Here is a 16,200-nt window from a genome sequence, read left to right as displayed (position 1 = left end):
ACACAGTCTATACATATTGAGAGTTAAACATTCAGTATAGTCCATGCTTGACTTGTCTTTTAATCTTATTGTTACCTTCCAGTTAAATATTATATTCCAACAATAATTTTGTCTTTTAAGTTACTGCATCGATTTAAACTTCGATACTTCATATAAAACTTCAAGTACTTTATTGCTGCACTATGTTTGTTGGGCTTTTTATGTATATCTTAATTAATAAACAATATCTCGCAGTTAAGGGTAAAGAGAATGGGTATGGCAATTCGCAAACGTAAGGACTTTTAGAAAAAAATAATTGTTATGAAAAATATTATTGACTCATTATAACTTATATAATATAGTTAAAATGTCTAAAATATCAATAATGAGGTGAGACGAGTTATTAAAATAATCTTCACTTGAGATGATGAGGTGGTAAGGGAGTGATGAGATATAAAAAATATTTTTATTATTTATAATATATCAGGTAGCTCAAGAGATATTAATAATGTGGTCCAATTGTTATTAGCTATTACAGCTTCCTCTTCGTGTCGGGGAACGCTCACCACTCACCACTGTACCAAATACCATTACCAAACCCCCCCTTGAAATTTACTGCACAAACGATACCTGATTCTGTCCCCCCCCCCCCCTCTCTCTCTCTCAGCCGAATGAACACTTTGACTGTTAGTAGTTCTACTTCTCCCTTTCTCTACGGTGTTGATTTCTGTAGGGTTTTGTCTTTTTTTTTTTTTGAATTTTCATTCGCAAGATCTCTGCTGATAATCATCGTATTTGTTTGAAGCTAGGGTCGGCGAAATTGTCGGTTTTGATGGAAGGCAAGCTGGTCTTTCTGCTGTTAATCGCTTGCCTTTCGGTTTGCCGTGGGGCTTCCAACTCTGTGAGTCGACTTAGCTCGTTCATATTTTTGAACTTTCGCCTGTCTGACTCGGTGTATATCTGTATGTCTGCGTATGAGCTTTATGTATACCCAATCTGATGATTTGAGGTTTGTGGTTGATTGTTTTAGGTTCTCAATGCTTCACTTGATCTGCATTTGGTTGCCTCTTCTGATAATCAAAACCGCAGTGAAGGTGCGAAACCAGTGTCGCTTTCTGCTAGTTTATTTTTCTGAGCTTAATTTCTCTTAGTTTGTTGCAGTTCAGCGATCTGTTTTTCATTTTATTTTTACCAATTGTGATGTTTTTCATTGAGTATTAAGGATCTAGAAGGAAGAGATAAAGAGATCCCGGTTGGATCCCTTGCAGTAGGCCGTTAGTGACCGTTTAGTGCTTTTAATGGTGACTGTTAATTGAGGTTATTTTAAGTATTGTTATATTTTTAATTCCCTTGATGTAACCGCCTATTGCCTATATACAGGGGGCTCGAGTTAGTGCTTAGGGTATCATTCATTTTTTCAGAAAGCTCTCTATTGTAAACGAGTAGAGTGCTGTGTGTTGAGAGAAAATGCTCTGTGTTAAGAAAAGTTATTTGTTCTCTCAAGAGAGAACAATGTACTCGTGTGTGAGAGGAAGTGTGGGAACTCTTGTATCTGATTTCATTCATATTGGATTGCTCTCAATACTGCTGGATGTAGGACTGATTCTATTAGTTTGAACCATGATAAATTCTTAGTGTTCTTCATGTGGTTTGATTTTTTTAACTCTATTCTTTACAATTCTTTACTTTTTGTTTACATTGTGTGATTGTGCCGGTGAGAGTGTAAAGAGTGTTATATTTGTTGGCTTCTTAGGTGAATTAATAGACGACCAGTGCTCTCAATTGTAACAAATTGGTATCATAGTCGGGTCCTTCGTCAAGAACCAATTAGAATCAACACATACTCGCAAGAATGGCTTCTATAGCCTCTGCTACACAGTATGATGTGGAGAAATTTGATGGCCAAAACGATTTTGGCCTATAGAAGATGAAGATGAGGGTTTTAATAGACTGTGTTTAGATCTTGAGAACATTGATATTAAATATGATGATGAGGATAAGGCTTTAGTCTTATTGCACTAACTTCCAAAATCATGAGAGACTTTTGTAAACATCTTGAAGTATGGTAGAGATACGTTGACTCTAGATGATGTAATAGGGGTTTTGAACTCAAGAATTACAACATAAACTTGAAGCTAAGAAGATTGCTGGAGATGTGTTAGCAGTGAGATTTAAACAGAAAAGAGAGACCCTAGATATAAAAGTAGGTCTCGGTCAAAGTCTAGAAGTGGCAAGAAAATTGTTAAGTGTTTCCATTGCCATGAAGAAAGGCATATAAAGAAGCATTGCTCGAATAGGAAGAAAGTTTCCCAAGATAAGTCTAGCCCCGAATTCTCAAACCCCATTTGTGAGTTTGATTATGATAGTGCCGATGCCCTAGTGGTATCAAGTAAGGATGAGAAGGATGTGTGGGTGCTTGATTCGGGATACTCATTTCACATGACTCCCCATAGAGAATGGTTTCAAAACTATAAGGATATTGGTGGAGGTAGAGTCCTTTTAGAAAACAACCATGAGTGTTGCATAATGGGAATTGGGGATGTAAGACTTAGGATGCATGATGGTATAGTTAAAACCTTAACTGCTGTAAGGTATGTTCCTAATTTAAAAAGGAACCTAATATCCCTTGGAGAGTTAGATAAGAATGGCTATTCCTATAAGGGGGATGGTGGAGTTCTTAAGGTGTCAAGGGGGTCTCTAGTTTGCATGAAGGCTGTTCTTAAGAATGGCATTTATGTGTTGCAGGCAGCCACATTGTGTGGTGATGCAGCCTTAGGAGAAGCCAAGGGTTATGAACAATCCAGTCTATGGCACTATAGGATGGCCCATATAAGTAACCAAGGCCTTAAGGAGCTATCTAATCAAGGAATTTTAGGTGCTGAAAAATTTACATCATTAGATAAATGTGATTCCTGTATCCTAGGAAAGTCTATCAAGGTTAAATTCTCTAGGAAAGCTACCCACTCATCGAAAGCCCCATTGGATTATATCCATTAAGACCTATGGGGCCCTAGTCAATCCTTAACCCATGGAGGGGCAAGATATTTCTTATCCATAATAGATGATTTCTCTAGGATGATTTGGGTGTATGTTCTAAAATCAAAAGATCAAACTTTTGAGGCTTTCAAAACCTGAAAAATCATGATAGAGAATCGAATGGGTAGGAAAATAAAGATCATTAGAACCGATAATGGTCTAGAGTTTTGTAATAAAGACTTCTCCCAAATGTGTAGTGATAATGGTATTCTAAGGAACCTAACAGCCTGTCATGAACCTAACCTAGGTTTCATAACAGGTTTAAGGGTAATTGGGGAGGAGTTAGGGAAGTTAGATCGGAGGAGATATGGGGAAAGTTAGGGAAGAACATAAAGAGAGGGAAAGAACGAGAGTGATTAGAGAGAAATTGGAGAGAGATTGAGAGAATTCAAGAGAGAGAAATGAGAGATTTCAATTATCAATTCAAAGATGATTCTTCTCTTATAGCAATGGCTTATTTATAGCCTCACAACCATTGCACCCATGTGCAATACTCCTACCCATGTGCAATACAACTGTAATCCTAACAAGTATTATATATTTATTACAATATTGCCCTAGGAACATGACAATTTCCCCCACCTTAAACATTTTTTATCCCCAAGAAATGCCAAACCTCCACAGCTTCTAGTATGCTTTTTCCTTCTTTTCCACAGCTTGGATGAAGAAGTTTTGAAAAACCTCTGTATGCATAACAAATTTGCAGTGGTTCTCATGCTCTTGAATATTTCATCACCCTTCGCAACGATATCCGCCAACGCCTTTACATGCAGCAATGTAGAAGTGTCATATCTAGGAGTTGCTGCAGCAATTCTAGTTGTAGCAAGAATGAACAAAGCAACAAGAGCTTTGTTCTCCACCACAAAACTCTTGGCTTCCTTAGCCCTTTTCCTTAGCTGAATCTTGTTAGGAATTTATTTGCTAAAGCCATGCTCTCTTCCATTTCCAAAACAATATTTTGCTTTATCAGTGCAAAACACTATATAACCCTCCTTGAGAATTGGCATTGTCCAACTTATGCAAAACCTCATTTCCGACTCTATAGCTTGAATCAATTCTTTTCGGTAGCTGTCCTTCAATTACAAGCTGTCCCCATACTTCCTTATCAAATCCACACACCTTCACAACATTAGAAGATATCCCAGCTAAGGACATACCTCTAAACATGCCATTTCCAGCAATAGTAAGGGACTCAAATTTCCTTGCCCCTGCTGTCCGGACATACTGGTTCCATAGAAAGTGACAAGAAAGTCCCATAGGTTCCTCAATAGCTGAGACCAGGCCTCCATCACAACCTTCATCCCAAACATGATTTATAATCGGGTTATCTAATGAGACAATAACCCTGGCTGGAATATCAATTGCAAGGAAGCCATCTTCGTAGTAGTTCCCTTTCCCAATCTGATTTATAGGCTGTTTTTCAACCGAGTCATCAGCCTTGTGCCCTTGAAAAACGTGGTTCACACCAATCTCCTTATCCACCCTCCTTTCCTCTCCCGCATCCTAAGTTATCAGTGATAGGTTCCTTTCAGTTACAGCACTAGCTTCCTTAATATTGATTGCAGTTTCAGCCCGAATCTCTTGATTCCATGCAAATAATTCAGCAACTCCTTTTTCTTTGTGTTTGTCGGAACATCCCTCTACATGAACTTCTTTTTCAGAAAGTTCCATTGGTTCCTTTGGAGAGGCTGCACTAGCAACCTGATTGTTACAGCTTTCCTCCTTGTTAATTCCGCTTAAACTAGAATACTTCTTTTGCCCACAGTCAAAGGTATGCCATGAATCATTTTCCCATTGTTTTGAACCCTCCTTAGGCTGCTGCATTTTAGGAAACTCTTGAAGCAATGATGCTTCCTTTACCACGCCCTCCTTATCATCTTTGTTTGCCTTAGACATTTTAACATCCGATTTTGGAACAACATTTTTGCCCCCCTGCTGCCTTGGACACTGAGATTTGTCCACGGGGTTCCGATTCCAGGGATGAGTGAGGTAAGGATTCCCCACTGAATTAGGTTTTGCTCTAGTTCTTCGAGGACAATAAGGAGTAGTTGTAGAATCTGGTAGCATCTCTATAATAATCGGATCGGAATATTCTCTAAAAAGCAAACAAGTAAGTAATCTAACCTGATTCCGTTTGGTGAACATTATCATGCACTGGTCCCTCATCCAATTTCTGAATTCATCAATAATTTCACGCCTGTGATTAATTTCCTCTTGCAATAGATCGGCAACATTGTTCAACTTCTTTTCCAATGCCGATTCTACAGATCCAATACTGTTTTGCCTCTTTGTCATCTTTGCGGGCACTTCCTGCCATTGAGATTCCTTGTGCTTCATCTCGATATTATTTGCCATCAGAGTTTAGATAGCTGGTGGATAATCGATCGCCTCGAGGATTGATAGCTGAGAAGCCACTTCCGTTGGAATTCGTGCTTGAATTTAGTTTCCTCCACCTGCAGCTTGCACCACCTCCTGGCTTGCTTGCTGCCAAAGCTTCCTATTCTTGTCTCAAACGCCTTCCGACTTGGAAATTAGCAGCCTCGGGTGTCGGAATTCACAGCAACGAAGTCGGAGGAATCCGTCTCTTCGAACAGAATTCGCCTACAGCTTCGAGCCGAAACTATTATGTAGTGATGGAAGAAAGAATCAACAGCCTGAGATTTGTTGCAATCGCTGCCACCAATCAAGACTTACGACGGCCGCGACCCACACCCAATCACCGTCCAATGGCCGAAGGACCCTGGCTCGGCTTTGGAATTCAAGCGACTCTATCTGGATCGCCATTGTAGCAACCGTCGACAATCGATCCACCAAGAATCAACTTCTTGTGATTCCCTCGGTTCTTAAAAATGGCCTGCAACAACCTAACTCGCCTCTAACTCTGATTCTAGGAGTGGCGAATTGCAAGTGTTGTTCCTCTTCAAGCCAAACTTGTTGCAACAATTTCCTCGATTCCCTTAGTCCTTCAAGTTGCCTTCCAATTTAGAATCGCCCAACGGAATCCGTCTTCTTTGCTAATCGACTCTAATGCAGTCGATACAATTTGTCAAATTCAAGCTGGAAATTGCTTGACTTGCTTTGCAAGTCAATTACGAGCAAGAATTACCGAGATTTGCAGCCTAGAGTCAACCTCCCACTTCGCTTCCAAGTTCGCATCGAAAGTTACAAAAATCGTCTTGCTAAATCGCACTCGCTGTCTAGATCACTGACAATCACTTGGCTCGCTCTCAATTCCACTTGCGATCGCCTTACTCACAGCTTCCAAAGTCACCCAAACTTTGACATTGAAACCGCTTCTATACATCACCTATGAAAAAGTCTTGAGAGCCAGACAGGCTTATTGATACGGTTACCAAATGGGGGCAGAAAGACGAAATTGCCCCCGCCCACTTTGCAAATTTGCAAAGTGGGCCACTGCCCTGCTCTCTCGTCTCCCCTCCCATGGCCGTCGCCTCGCCGCTGCGCCTCGTTGCTGCCTTCGCCTCGCCTCTGTCGCCTTGCTACCATCGCCTCGCCTCCCCTCGCTGACCGTCGATGTAGCGACCGTTGACGAGGAGCCGACGACGGCGGCGGTGACGGCGACGGCATGGCAGCGAGGCGAAGGCCATGGGAAGGGAGACAAGAGAGCAGGGTAGTGTCCCACTTTGCAAAGTGGGCGGGGGCAATTTTGTCATTTTGCCCCCATTCTGTAAGCCTTTTTGTCACCCTCTCTGCCTCTGTAGAAGAACCCCACCACCTATCATAGTTCAACCTACCAGCTCTGCTTCACCTTCCTTGATGGACTATACAGCTCGGAGAATAGCAGCGAATCAACCTGTTGCTCCGCCTTCACCAATCAAACCTTGTACTTTTCCTCTACAATTCCAACTGAGAGTTCGACGTTGGCAATTAACAACGTCAGAAAGCAATAGCCTATAACTGATCAAAATTCGCTTGGCTAGACTGTTGTCGAATTCCGCCTTTCGAACTCCAAACCTAAGTGCTACGATAGCCGTAAATCACCTCCATGCATCGGAATCCTTTCCGAAAATCAATCGTCTCTTGTATTACTTCGAGCTACTTCAGAATTTAAGCGATTGTGCCTGAATTCATTTCTGAAGTTGCTGGAAACATCATTGGAATCGCCTATGAACCACAACCGAAGAACAACTGTTCTGATACCAATTGTCATGAATCTAGGGTTCATAACAAGTTTAAGGGTAATTGGGGAGGAATGGGGGAAGTTAGATTGGAGGAGATATGGGGGAAGTTAGGGAAGAACAGAAAGAGAGGGAAAGAACGAGAGTGATTAGAGAGAAATTGAGAGAATTCAAGAAAGGGAAATGAGAGATTTCAATTATCAATTCAAAGATGATTCTTCTCCTATAGCAGTGGCTTATTTATAGTCTCACAGCCATTGCACCCACCCATGTGCAATACAACTATAATCCTAACAAGTATTATATCTTTATTACAATATTGCCCTCTATTGCGACACAACCCCTGGAAACCCTAGGCAAAATGGCTTGGCTGAGAGGATGAATAGGACCCTCTTAGAGAGGGTGAGGTGCATGTTAATACATGCTCGGCTGCCTAGGCATTTTGGGGAGAGGCTGTAACAATAGCTGCATATGTAATTAATAGATCCCCATCGGCAACTATAGGGTTTAAAACACCCTATGAGATGTGGAAAGGCCATAAACCAAGCCTTGAACATATGAAGGTATTTGGTTGTATTGCCTATGCTCATGTGAAGCAAGGCAAGTTAGAGCCTAGGGCCAAACGTTGCTTATTTATAGGCTATCCAACAGGGGTTAAGGGTTATAAGCTCTGGTGTTTAGAGGAGGATATGCCAAGGACTATAGTTAGTAAGGATGTGGTCTTTAAGGAAAACTCTTTCTTGGAAAGTAATAAGATAGGGGATGAAAAGGGAAAATCAAGAGAAGCTATTCAGAAACAGCTTGTTCATGATGCTGCAAAGGTTGGGTTGGATGCAACAAATGACAGCCAGGATGCTGCCAGCAGTAGTCATGATGCTGCTAGTGGCAGCCATGACTTGGATGATGATGCTTATGACAGTCCAGTGGACTTAGCAGCAGGCCAGCATAGTGCTGGCTCAAGATCCTCTAGTCCTGATAACTTCCAGCCATCAGAAGATGATGATTCTTCTAGTTTTGATGGAAATCAGCACTCTGATAGTGCTGGTTCATCAAGTTCAGGTGGTATCCCTAGTATTGATAGGTATAATGTAGCTAGAGATAGGCAAAGGAGAGTAGTTAGACCTCCATTGAGGTATGGATACTCTGATTTAGTGGCATATGCACTGTCCAATGCATTAGAAGTAGCTGGAGAGGAGCCTCTCTCTTACGAAGAGGCTGTAAGATCAAAAGATTATAATAGATGGCTTGCAGCCATGAAATCCTAAATGGAATCCCTAAGAATAAAACTTGGACCCTGGTTGATTGACCCTTAGGAAAAAGGGTGGTAGGTGGTAAATGGTTGTATAAGATCAAGGAAGGGGCAAGGAGTGAATCAAAACCTAGGTATAAAGCTAGGTTAGTAGCAAGAGGCTTCACCCAAGTGGAAGGGGTGGATTTTAATGAAGTGTTCTCACCAGTTGTGAGACACACTTCGATTAGGATTTTACTTGCTATGTCTGCCCACTTAGACCTAAGTCTAGGGCAAATCGATGTGAACACTTCTTTCCTCTATGGTGAATTAGAAGAGGTTATTCTAATGGAGCAGCATAGAGGATTTGAGATTAGGGGTAAGGAGGAGCAAACATGCTTGCTGAAAAAATCCTTATATGGGCTTAAGTAGTTCCCTAGGCAGTGGTACAAGAAATTCGACACATTCATGTTAAGCCAATGGTTCAAGAGGAGTGATTTCGATAGCTGCATTTATTATAGGCATATTTCATCTAAGATCTCCATATATCTCCTCCTTTATGTAGATGACATGTTGATTGCAAGCTAATCACACGGGGAAGTCCAAAGTTCAAAGCTAAAGTTGAAATCAACCTTTGAAATGAAGGAGTTAGGAGAGGCTGGGAAGATTTTATGAATTAAAATCTCTAGAAATAGGTAGCTAAGAAAGGTCCAGCTATCACAAAAGTCCTATCTTGAGAAGCACATTAGGAAGTTCCATATGCTTGAGGGAAAGGAAGTCAATGTTCCTTTTGCTCAACATTTTAAGTTGTCTCACATGCAATCACCGAGTGATGAAGAGAGCATGAGAGAAATGAAGAAGATTCCCTTGTAGGTAGTCTTATGTATTGTATGGTGTGTACAAGCCCGGATTCAACCCATGCCATGAGTGTTACAAGTAGGTTCATGGCTAATCCAAGAAAAGATTGGACAGTCGTTAAGTGATTATTTAGATACCTAAAAAGAACAATCAATATGACATTAGTTTATGGCGGAGCTAGTTCAAATGAAAAGCCTAACATTCTAGGGTTCAGTGATACTGACTATGCAACGGATATAGATAAGAGGAGATCCTCTACAAGATATGTGTTTAAGCTATGAAAGTCAACCATTAGCTGGAAAACCAATTTACAATCTGTAGTGGCTCTCTCCACCATTGAGGCTGAGTATATATTTGCCATTGAAGCTATAAAATAGGCCTTATGATTGAAGGGTATAGTAGGTGAACTCCTAGGGAAAGATGTTAAGGCTACTCTAATGTGTGATATACACTTAGTCAAAGTGATATACACTTTAGTTAAGAATCAAGCTCACTGTGAGAGAACTAAGCATATTGATGTGAGGTACCACGTTTTTAGAGAAATCCTTGAAAGAAAGGAAGTGGAGGAAGTGGATCTAATTAAGGTGGCTGGTGAGGATAATGTAGACGATATATTCACTAAGGCAATACCTATGGCTAAATTACACCACTATCTAAGACTATTGCAGGTTACTTGTTGTAAATGAATTATCAGTTTCTGGTTTGCAGGTTAAATGAAGAGCAGTTGATGAAATCAGCTTTTGGATGATACTCATGCATAATGGTGGAGAATTGTGATGTTTTGCATTGAGTATTAAGGATCTGGAAGGAAGAAATAGAGAGATCATGGTTGGATCCCTTGTGGTAGGCCATTAGTGACCGTTTAGTGCTTTTAACGGTGACTATTAGTTGAGGGTATTTTAGGTATTGTCATATTTTTAATTCCTTTGATGTAGCCTTCTTATTGCCTATTTATAGGGGGCTCAAGTTAGCGCTTAGGATATCACTCATTTTTTCAGAAAGCTCTCTGTTGTAAACAAGTAGAGTGCTGTGTGTTGAGAGAAAAGGCTTTGTGTCAAGAAAAGTTCTTTTGTAATCTCAAGAGAGAACAGTGTACTTGTGTGTGAGAGGAAGTGTGGGAATTCTTGTATCTGATTTCATTCATATTGGATTGCTCTCAGTACTACTAGATGTAGAACTAATTCTATCAGTTCGAACCATGATAAATTCTCAGTGTTTTTCATGTGGTTTGATTGTTCTAACTCTATTCTTTACAATTCTTTACTCTTTATTTACATTGTGTGATTGTGCCGGTGAGTGAGAGTGTAAAGAGTGTTATATTTGTTGGCTTCTTGGGTGAATTAATAGACTGCCAGTGCTCCCAATTGTAACACCAATTATAGAAATTAGGTAGTTCTCTGTTTTCTGTTATCTTATCTCAGATTATGGGTTTTTGGGTGGGAGAAAAGAAAGTAAAAGTGCAAAATACATGAAAAGATGATGGATTTTAAAAAGAACTAAATTTATTTCATCATGCCCTCTGGCTGTGTTATGAAATGAGAATAAAATTGCCTGGATTTTTGTTAACAACAATTATTTATTTTTCCTTTGATTAGCCATAAAAAAAATAGAAATATGTTAGTTAGTAATTTCAATATCTAAGACTATTTTGGTTCCAGATTAGCACATCCTCTTATATATCCTGTTTGTGTCAACTTTTCACATTACAATCAGGAGTTTGTTCCTATCTGTCGTTTTGAACTCTTCTTTGAGATACTTTGCCAAATGAAAAGGTGCCCCATTTATTTGAAAATAATTGTTAACAAATAAAATACCTGTCTACAAGTGTGTGTGTAAGCTCATTCTGTTGTTAACTGAAAATGTTTGATGTTTGTACAATCTTTCCAAAATGAGAAGTATGCATCTGCAATTATGTACTAAAACACCCACATCAAAAAAGTCATAGATGTGGCACAAAACAGAAAAGCTTATTGATCAATTGAAGGTGAATCTGTTTTGTGAACAAAAGATAAAAGACAAGTGAAATAGTTTTTCAATCTCAGCTAACAAACAGAAATGACAATGATAATTGTCGATGAACAAATGTCCAAGGTGTCTGCTCAGAATAGTGTTGCTGAATGTAAAAATAGACACCTTATGGAGGTTGCTTAGTCTTTGCTCCTTACCATGGAGGATCCTAGGGCAGACTAGTGGGTGCAGATCTTTTGGCGACATACCTCACTAATTGGATGCCAATGAAAGCTCTTGATGTCAATACTCCTTGGAACTCTTATAAGGTCAATCATCTTACAGGTTCTTCCGAAATTATTTGAATGTGTTTGTTTTGTTCGTGATCACAAGAAAATATTGGTAAGCTGGACCCATCAGCATTTGAATGCGTGTATTAGATATTCTACCACTCAGATGGGATGCAGGTGTTATGACCCACCTACAAGGAAGGTGTTTGGCCGCATGAATAGTAGTATCGTTGGAGAAGATAAAGTTATTTGTCTCAATTACCTCATTATGGAGAGAGCCCTAGTCGTGATGATGAGCTGACTTCAGAGTTTTTTTCCTTTAAACTTCTATTTGAGGGTAGGATGCTGTTAGTAAGAGGGGAGTAGGTGTGGAAAGATTTTAACCACCAAGATGCTGTTGATGTGGAATGTGGGGGAAGGCATTTCTTTACTCCCTATAGACTTGATAGATGATCTATTAAGAGATTCTCGCTAAGGCATACTGTTGAGCGTACTCCACCTAGTCAACAGTTAGCCCTAGGTCCTACTGAACTGCAATCTTTTGCTTCATCCTACAGTAAGTTCCTATACCATCTCCTACTTTTTTAATGATTTAAACATTCTTATTGCTCTTAGAAAAGGAGTTCAATTAAGTACTTAAGCATCCATTTAGATGTAAACAACATATTTGAATAGGATATCAGATAACTTGAATTTTATGAAATATATGGAAACTTAACTTTGCTTGGTTCCCTCTCCCACTTTCTCTCTCTCAAATTATGAATTACTTAGTGACAGGTTTAATAAGTTGAAATATTTCATTTTCCTTTTCTGCAGCACCGTGCCCTCCTGGTTGGGTTGTCAGCCCAAGTAAGAGAAAGTGCTATGGTTATATAGCAAGCTCCCAGTCATGGGACCAATCAGAGACTTACTGCAATGGTTATCATGGACATCTGGCAGCAGCAACATCGTTTCATGAGCTGAGCTTTGTTCAAAAGTTGTGCAATGAACTTGTTAATGGATGCTGGCTTGGAGGGAGAAATATCAACTCTAGAGCTGGTTTTGGCTGGAAATGGTCTGATAATGAATCACGGTGGAACAATTCTATCCTTATCGGGACACCTTTACATTCTGGCTGTACCAATTTATCATGCCATATCAATACCACAGTTGAGTTATGTACACTGTTGACTAATGGAACTAGCTCACTTATAGCTGAGAGATGCAACCAGATGCATTCTTTTGTATGCATGCTTGATATAGGTACGCAAGGACTTTTTATATCATGGATGTAGTGTTTGATTTACACTCAATTTAGTTTTCCAGAATGCTGCACTTGATTTGTCTATATTTTGTTTATGAAGTATTCCTCTCACGTTGATATGCCATTTTCTTTTTCTGTTCTTCTAAATGATAGGTAGCTGATGAATTTTCCTGTACATTGAAAACTTGTTTTTATCATGTTCTTTCAGAGAAGAAGTGTTACCATATGCACTGCCACAGGGAATATCTTATTATCCTTGCTGTCGTAAGCGGTCTGATTCTGTCCAGTACATTAGCTGTTGTAATTTGGCTCCTTGTGTATAAAAGGAGCAAGAGGCGCAGAAAATCTCGCAAACTATCTAATCCTGCAGCATCCGTACTTGTTCCCCCATCATGGAGAGTTTTCACCAGTGAGGAACTAAGGTCAATTACAAAGAATTTCAGTGAAGGAAACCGTCTTCTTGGAGATGCTAAAACGGGTGGCACATATAGTGGGCTACTCCCTGATGGATCAAGGACTGCAATTAAAAGGTTGAAGAGGTCTAGTTTCCAGAGGAAAAAAGAATTCTATTCTGAGATTGGAAGGATTGCCAGGCTTCATCATCCAAATTTGGTGGCTGTAAAAGGATGCTGCTATGATCATGGTAATCGCTACATTGTTTATGAGTTCATAGCAAATGGGCCATTAGATAGATGGCTACATCATATACCCAGGGGTGGTAGGAGCTTGGATTGGGCCATGAGAATGAAAGTTGCCACAACTCTTGCTCAAGGAATTGCGTATGTGGATTCTGCATTTTAATTTATTTACTTATTTAATTTTTATCACCTTGTTTACAATCATGCTTTATAAAGATGAGACTATAGATATAAATTATTAGTGAGCTAGAATTCATGTAGTCTACCCCACATAGTGGCATTAAGGGTTGATACATTGTTTACAGTCTTGAACATAGCAAAAGAGGTACAAGAAGACCAAGGGATAAGCTAGAAACTTTTAGGTAAGGCAAGGGATATATTAACCTTGTAGAAAATATGCCATGGCTAAAGATGATCGAAGAGCAAGCGTCCATCCCTACCTGGTGGAATTTAAAGTTTGTTATTGTTGTTTTCACGATCATGCTTGCTTCAAATCTATTGCTTTCTTTTTGGAAATTACCTGAATAAAAGATTTTGGGTAAATTGCACCCAGACCCTCTATGGTTTGCGCCATTTGCACGAAGACCCCATGTGGTTTGGAAATGCCTTTGGAGGTTCCTGTAATTTATCTTTTTTGCTCAGTCACCCCCTCTGTACTTAATGGACTACTGCTAATCTGAGTAGAGATTGATTTTTAAATATGTAAGGCAATGAGAACTTGCAGTAAATGGATTTACAGCTTGTTTGTTGCTCATAATTAAGAAAATAGAAAATATACTAAATCCTCACTGAACTTTTGATGAGTGATTGAGCAACAGTATACCAGAAATAAGAACAGATTCTGAGTCTGGATTGCCACTGGAGGGAGAGGAAACTATGCTTTGTAGAGATAGGAAAACTTCAATCTAATGATTATCAGTATCTGAGATCCTGCAATATGATTCATATAATTGAGTTGGATAATTTTAAGAGAAAAGAAAAAGAGGGATAAAAATATATGGGCATTATATAAGTTTAAATATGTAATAATAGTGACATGTTACTGAGGTGTGTATGCCACATATCTAATTTGTGTCTCATAGGTATTCTTAAACTGGGATGTCACATATGAGTATCATGTTTATCAGCTGCCCTGGGCTAACATGTTATCTTCTGTAGCATAAACCATAGAGCCTTCCTAATATGTGGGCTGTGGATTTGCTTTTTATACTAATGCTAAAGCATATATCAAAAACATTATCACATTGCCCAGCTAAATAATTGTTGGACTTAGTACACTTTGCATTTCTGGCTTTTAAAAGGCATGCAACATGTAATACCTGTTCCTCTTCAAAACTTTTTATCTTCTGAACACATGCAGCAAAGAAGTAATTTGTCTTAAGAACATCCTTGGAAGAACTTGATCTGAAGAAGTGTCTTATGACTACATTTGTTAGTCTCTGGGAAACATGTAGGGATAGTGTTTTTCTATTCAATCGTTTTTTATATGCTGACTCATTTACTGCCGATTCGAACAATCCTTTATTGGCTTAACACTTGTTCCACACATCAAAACAGGTTCCTGCATGATAAGGTCAAACCGCAGGTTGTACATCGGGATATTCGGGCAAGTAATGTGTTGCTTGATGAAGAGTTTGGAGCCCATTTAATGGGAGTTGGTCTTTCAAAGTTTGTTCCGTGGGAAGTTATGCATGAGAGGACAGTGAAGGCTGGTGGCACATATGGATATCTTGCTCCAGAGTTTGTGTACAGAAATGAGCTCACAACAAAGAGTGATGTTTACAGCTTTGGAGTGCTGCTACTTGAAATTGTTACAGGGCGCAGACCAGCTCAGGCTGTGGACTCAGTAGGTTGGCAAAGTATATTCGAGTGGGCGACACCTCTAGTGCAGGCTCACCGATATCCAGAGCTCTTGGATCCTCTTATATCCTCTTCTTCTTCTCAAATTCCCGAAGCTGTAATTATTCAAAAGGTAGTAGACCTTGTCTATGCTTGCACCCAACATGTTCCGACCATGCGCCCAAGAATGTCACACATTGTTCATCAGCTGCAGCAGTTGTCCCAGCCTTAAAAAGTAATCTTCAGTTGATTATGAACTCCAGGGCTTCCCTGTTTATGGAAGAAGCATTTGCCTTTTTCTGGGTGCAAGGTTTGTTTTATTCCCAGTAAGGCTGTAGTGCTGGAGTTTCTTTGCTAATGTAGTCTGATTTAGTTTTGAGATAATGGACTTGTTTGTGGCAGAAAGGAATTAGGACCTGGTTTTACTGGTAATTAGTTTTGGAACTTCATAAGCTGATGTAACATCAAAAGTTTGAAGCCATTCTGATTATTCCGTGTTCATGTTGGCGTGGTAGCTTAAAAATCTTGTTACTGGGAGATTCAATATAAGAGTCCAGAAGGGAAGCTGTGATGCAGAAGAAAGAGGTAGCTCCCATAGTTTAGGGTATAAGCACACAAATCTATATTGGTTACTCTCTTTTTGATGATACTGCTTGCTAAATTGTGGCACAACTAAAATCTCTGTTGGGGATCTATTTATAAGTATTATCTTAATTCCATTCTTATACACTGTGGAACTGGTTTATTGGAAGAGTTTGTTTTTATCTGGTTAGAATTTGAGGAGTTATCTGCAATGAGTCATGCATTTATTTAATTTGGTTAGTGTTTTAGCTACCAGAAATATCCCTGAGCTCTATTCTTCTTCAACACAGTTTTTTTTTTTTTTTGGGTGCTCGGTTAGGATAAGGTTGGATGTTCAAGGGATATTATCTGGTGCTGCCCAATCTTACCCAACTTGCTATCCACCCTAAGGTTAGGCAGTCACTAATTATTTCATTTGGCT

General features: G+C 39.5%; 1 protein-coding gene across 3 annotated transcripts; it reads left to right on the top strand.

Annotated features, from left to right (window-relative positions):
• The first annotated feature begins 513 nt into the window (after nt 1-513).
• LOC127808320 (C-type lectin receptor-like tyrosine-protein kinase At1g52310) lies at nt 514-15,942 on the top strand. Of its 3 annotated transcripts, none has more exons than XM_052346814.1 (6): nt 514-708; nt 789-880; nt 1,010-1,073; nt 12,294-12,719; nt 12,929-13,499; nt 14,916-15,942. In XM_052346814.1, the coding sequence occupies exons 1-6, from the start codon at nt 651-653 to the stop codon at nt 15,427-15,429; spliced, it is 1,725 nt and encodes a 574-aa protein (XP_052202774.1). In that variant the 5' UTR covers nt 514-650; the 3' UTR covers nt 15,430-15,942. The 3 variants fall into 3 exon arrangements, with proteins under 3 accessions (XP_052202774.1, XP_052202776.1, XP_052202775.1); XM_052346816.1 differs by having other exon boundaries at nt 515-665; XM_052346815.1 differs by having other exon boundaries at nt 515-665; nt 785-880.
• Nucleotides 15,943-16,200: the final 258 nt, after the last annotated feature.

This window comes from Diospyros lotus, chromosome 8, assembly GCF_014633365.1.
Source record: "Diospyros lotus cultivar Yz01 chromosome 8, ASM1463336v1, whole genome shotgun sequence".
Lineage (NCBI taxonomy): Eukaryota > Viridiplantae > Streptophyta > Magnoliopsida > Ericales > Ebenaceae > Diospyros > Diospyros lotus.
This window is presented reverse-complemented; position numbering and strand designations above follow the sequence as displayed.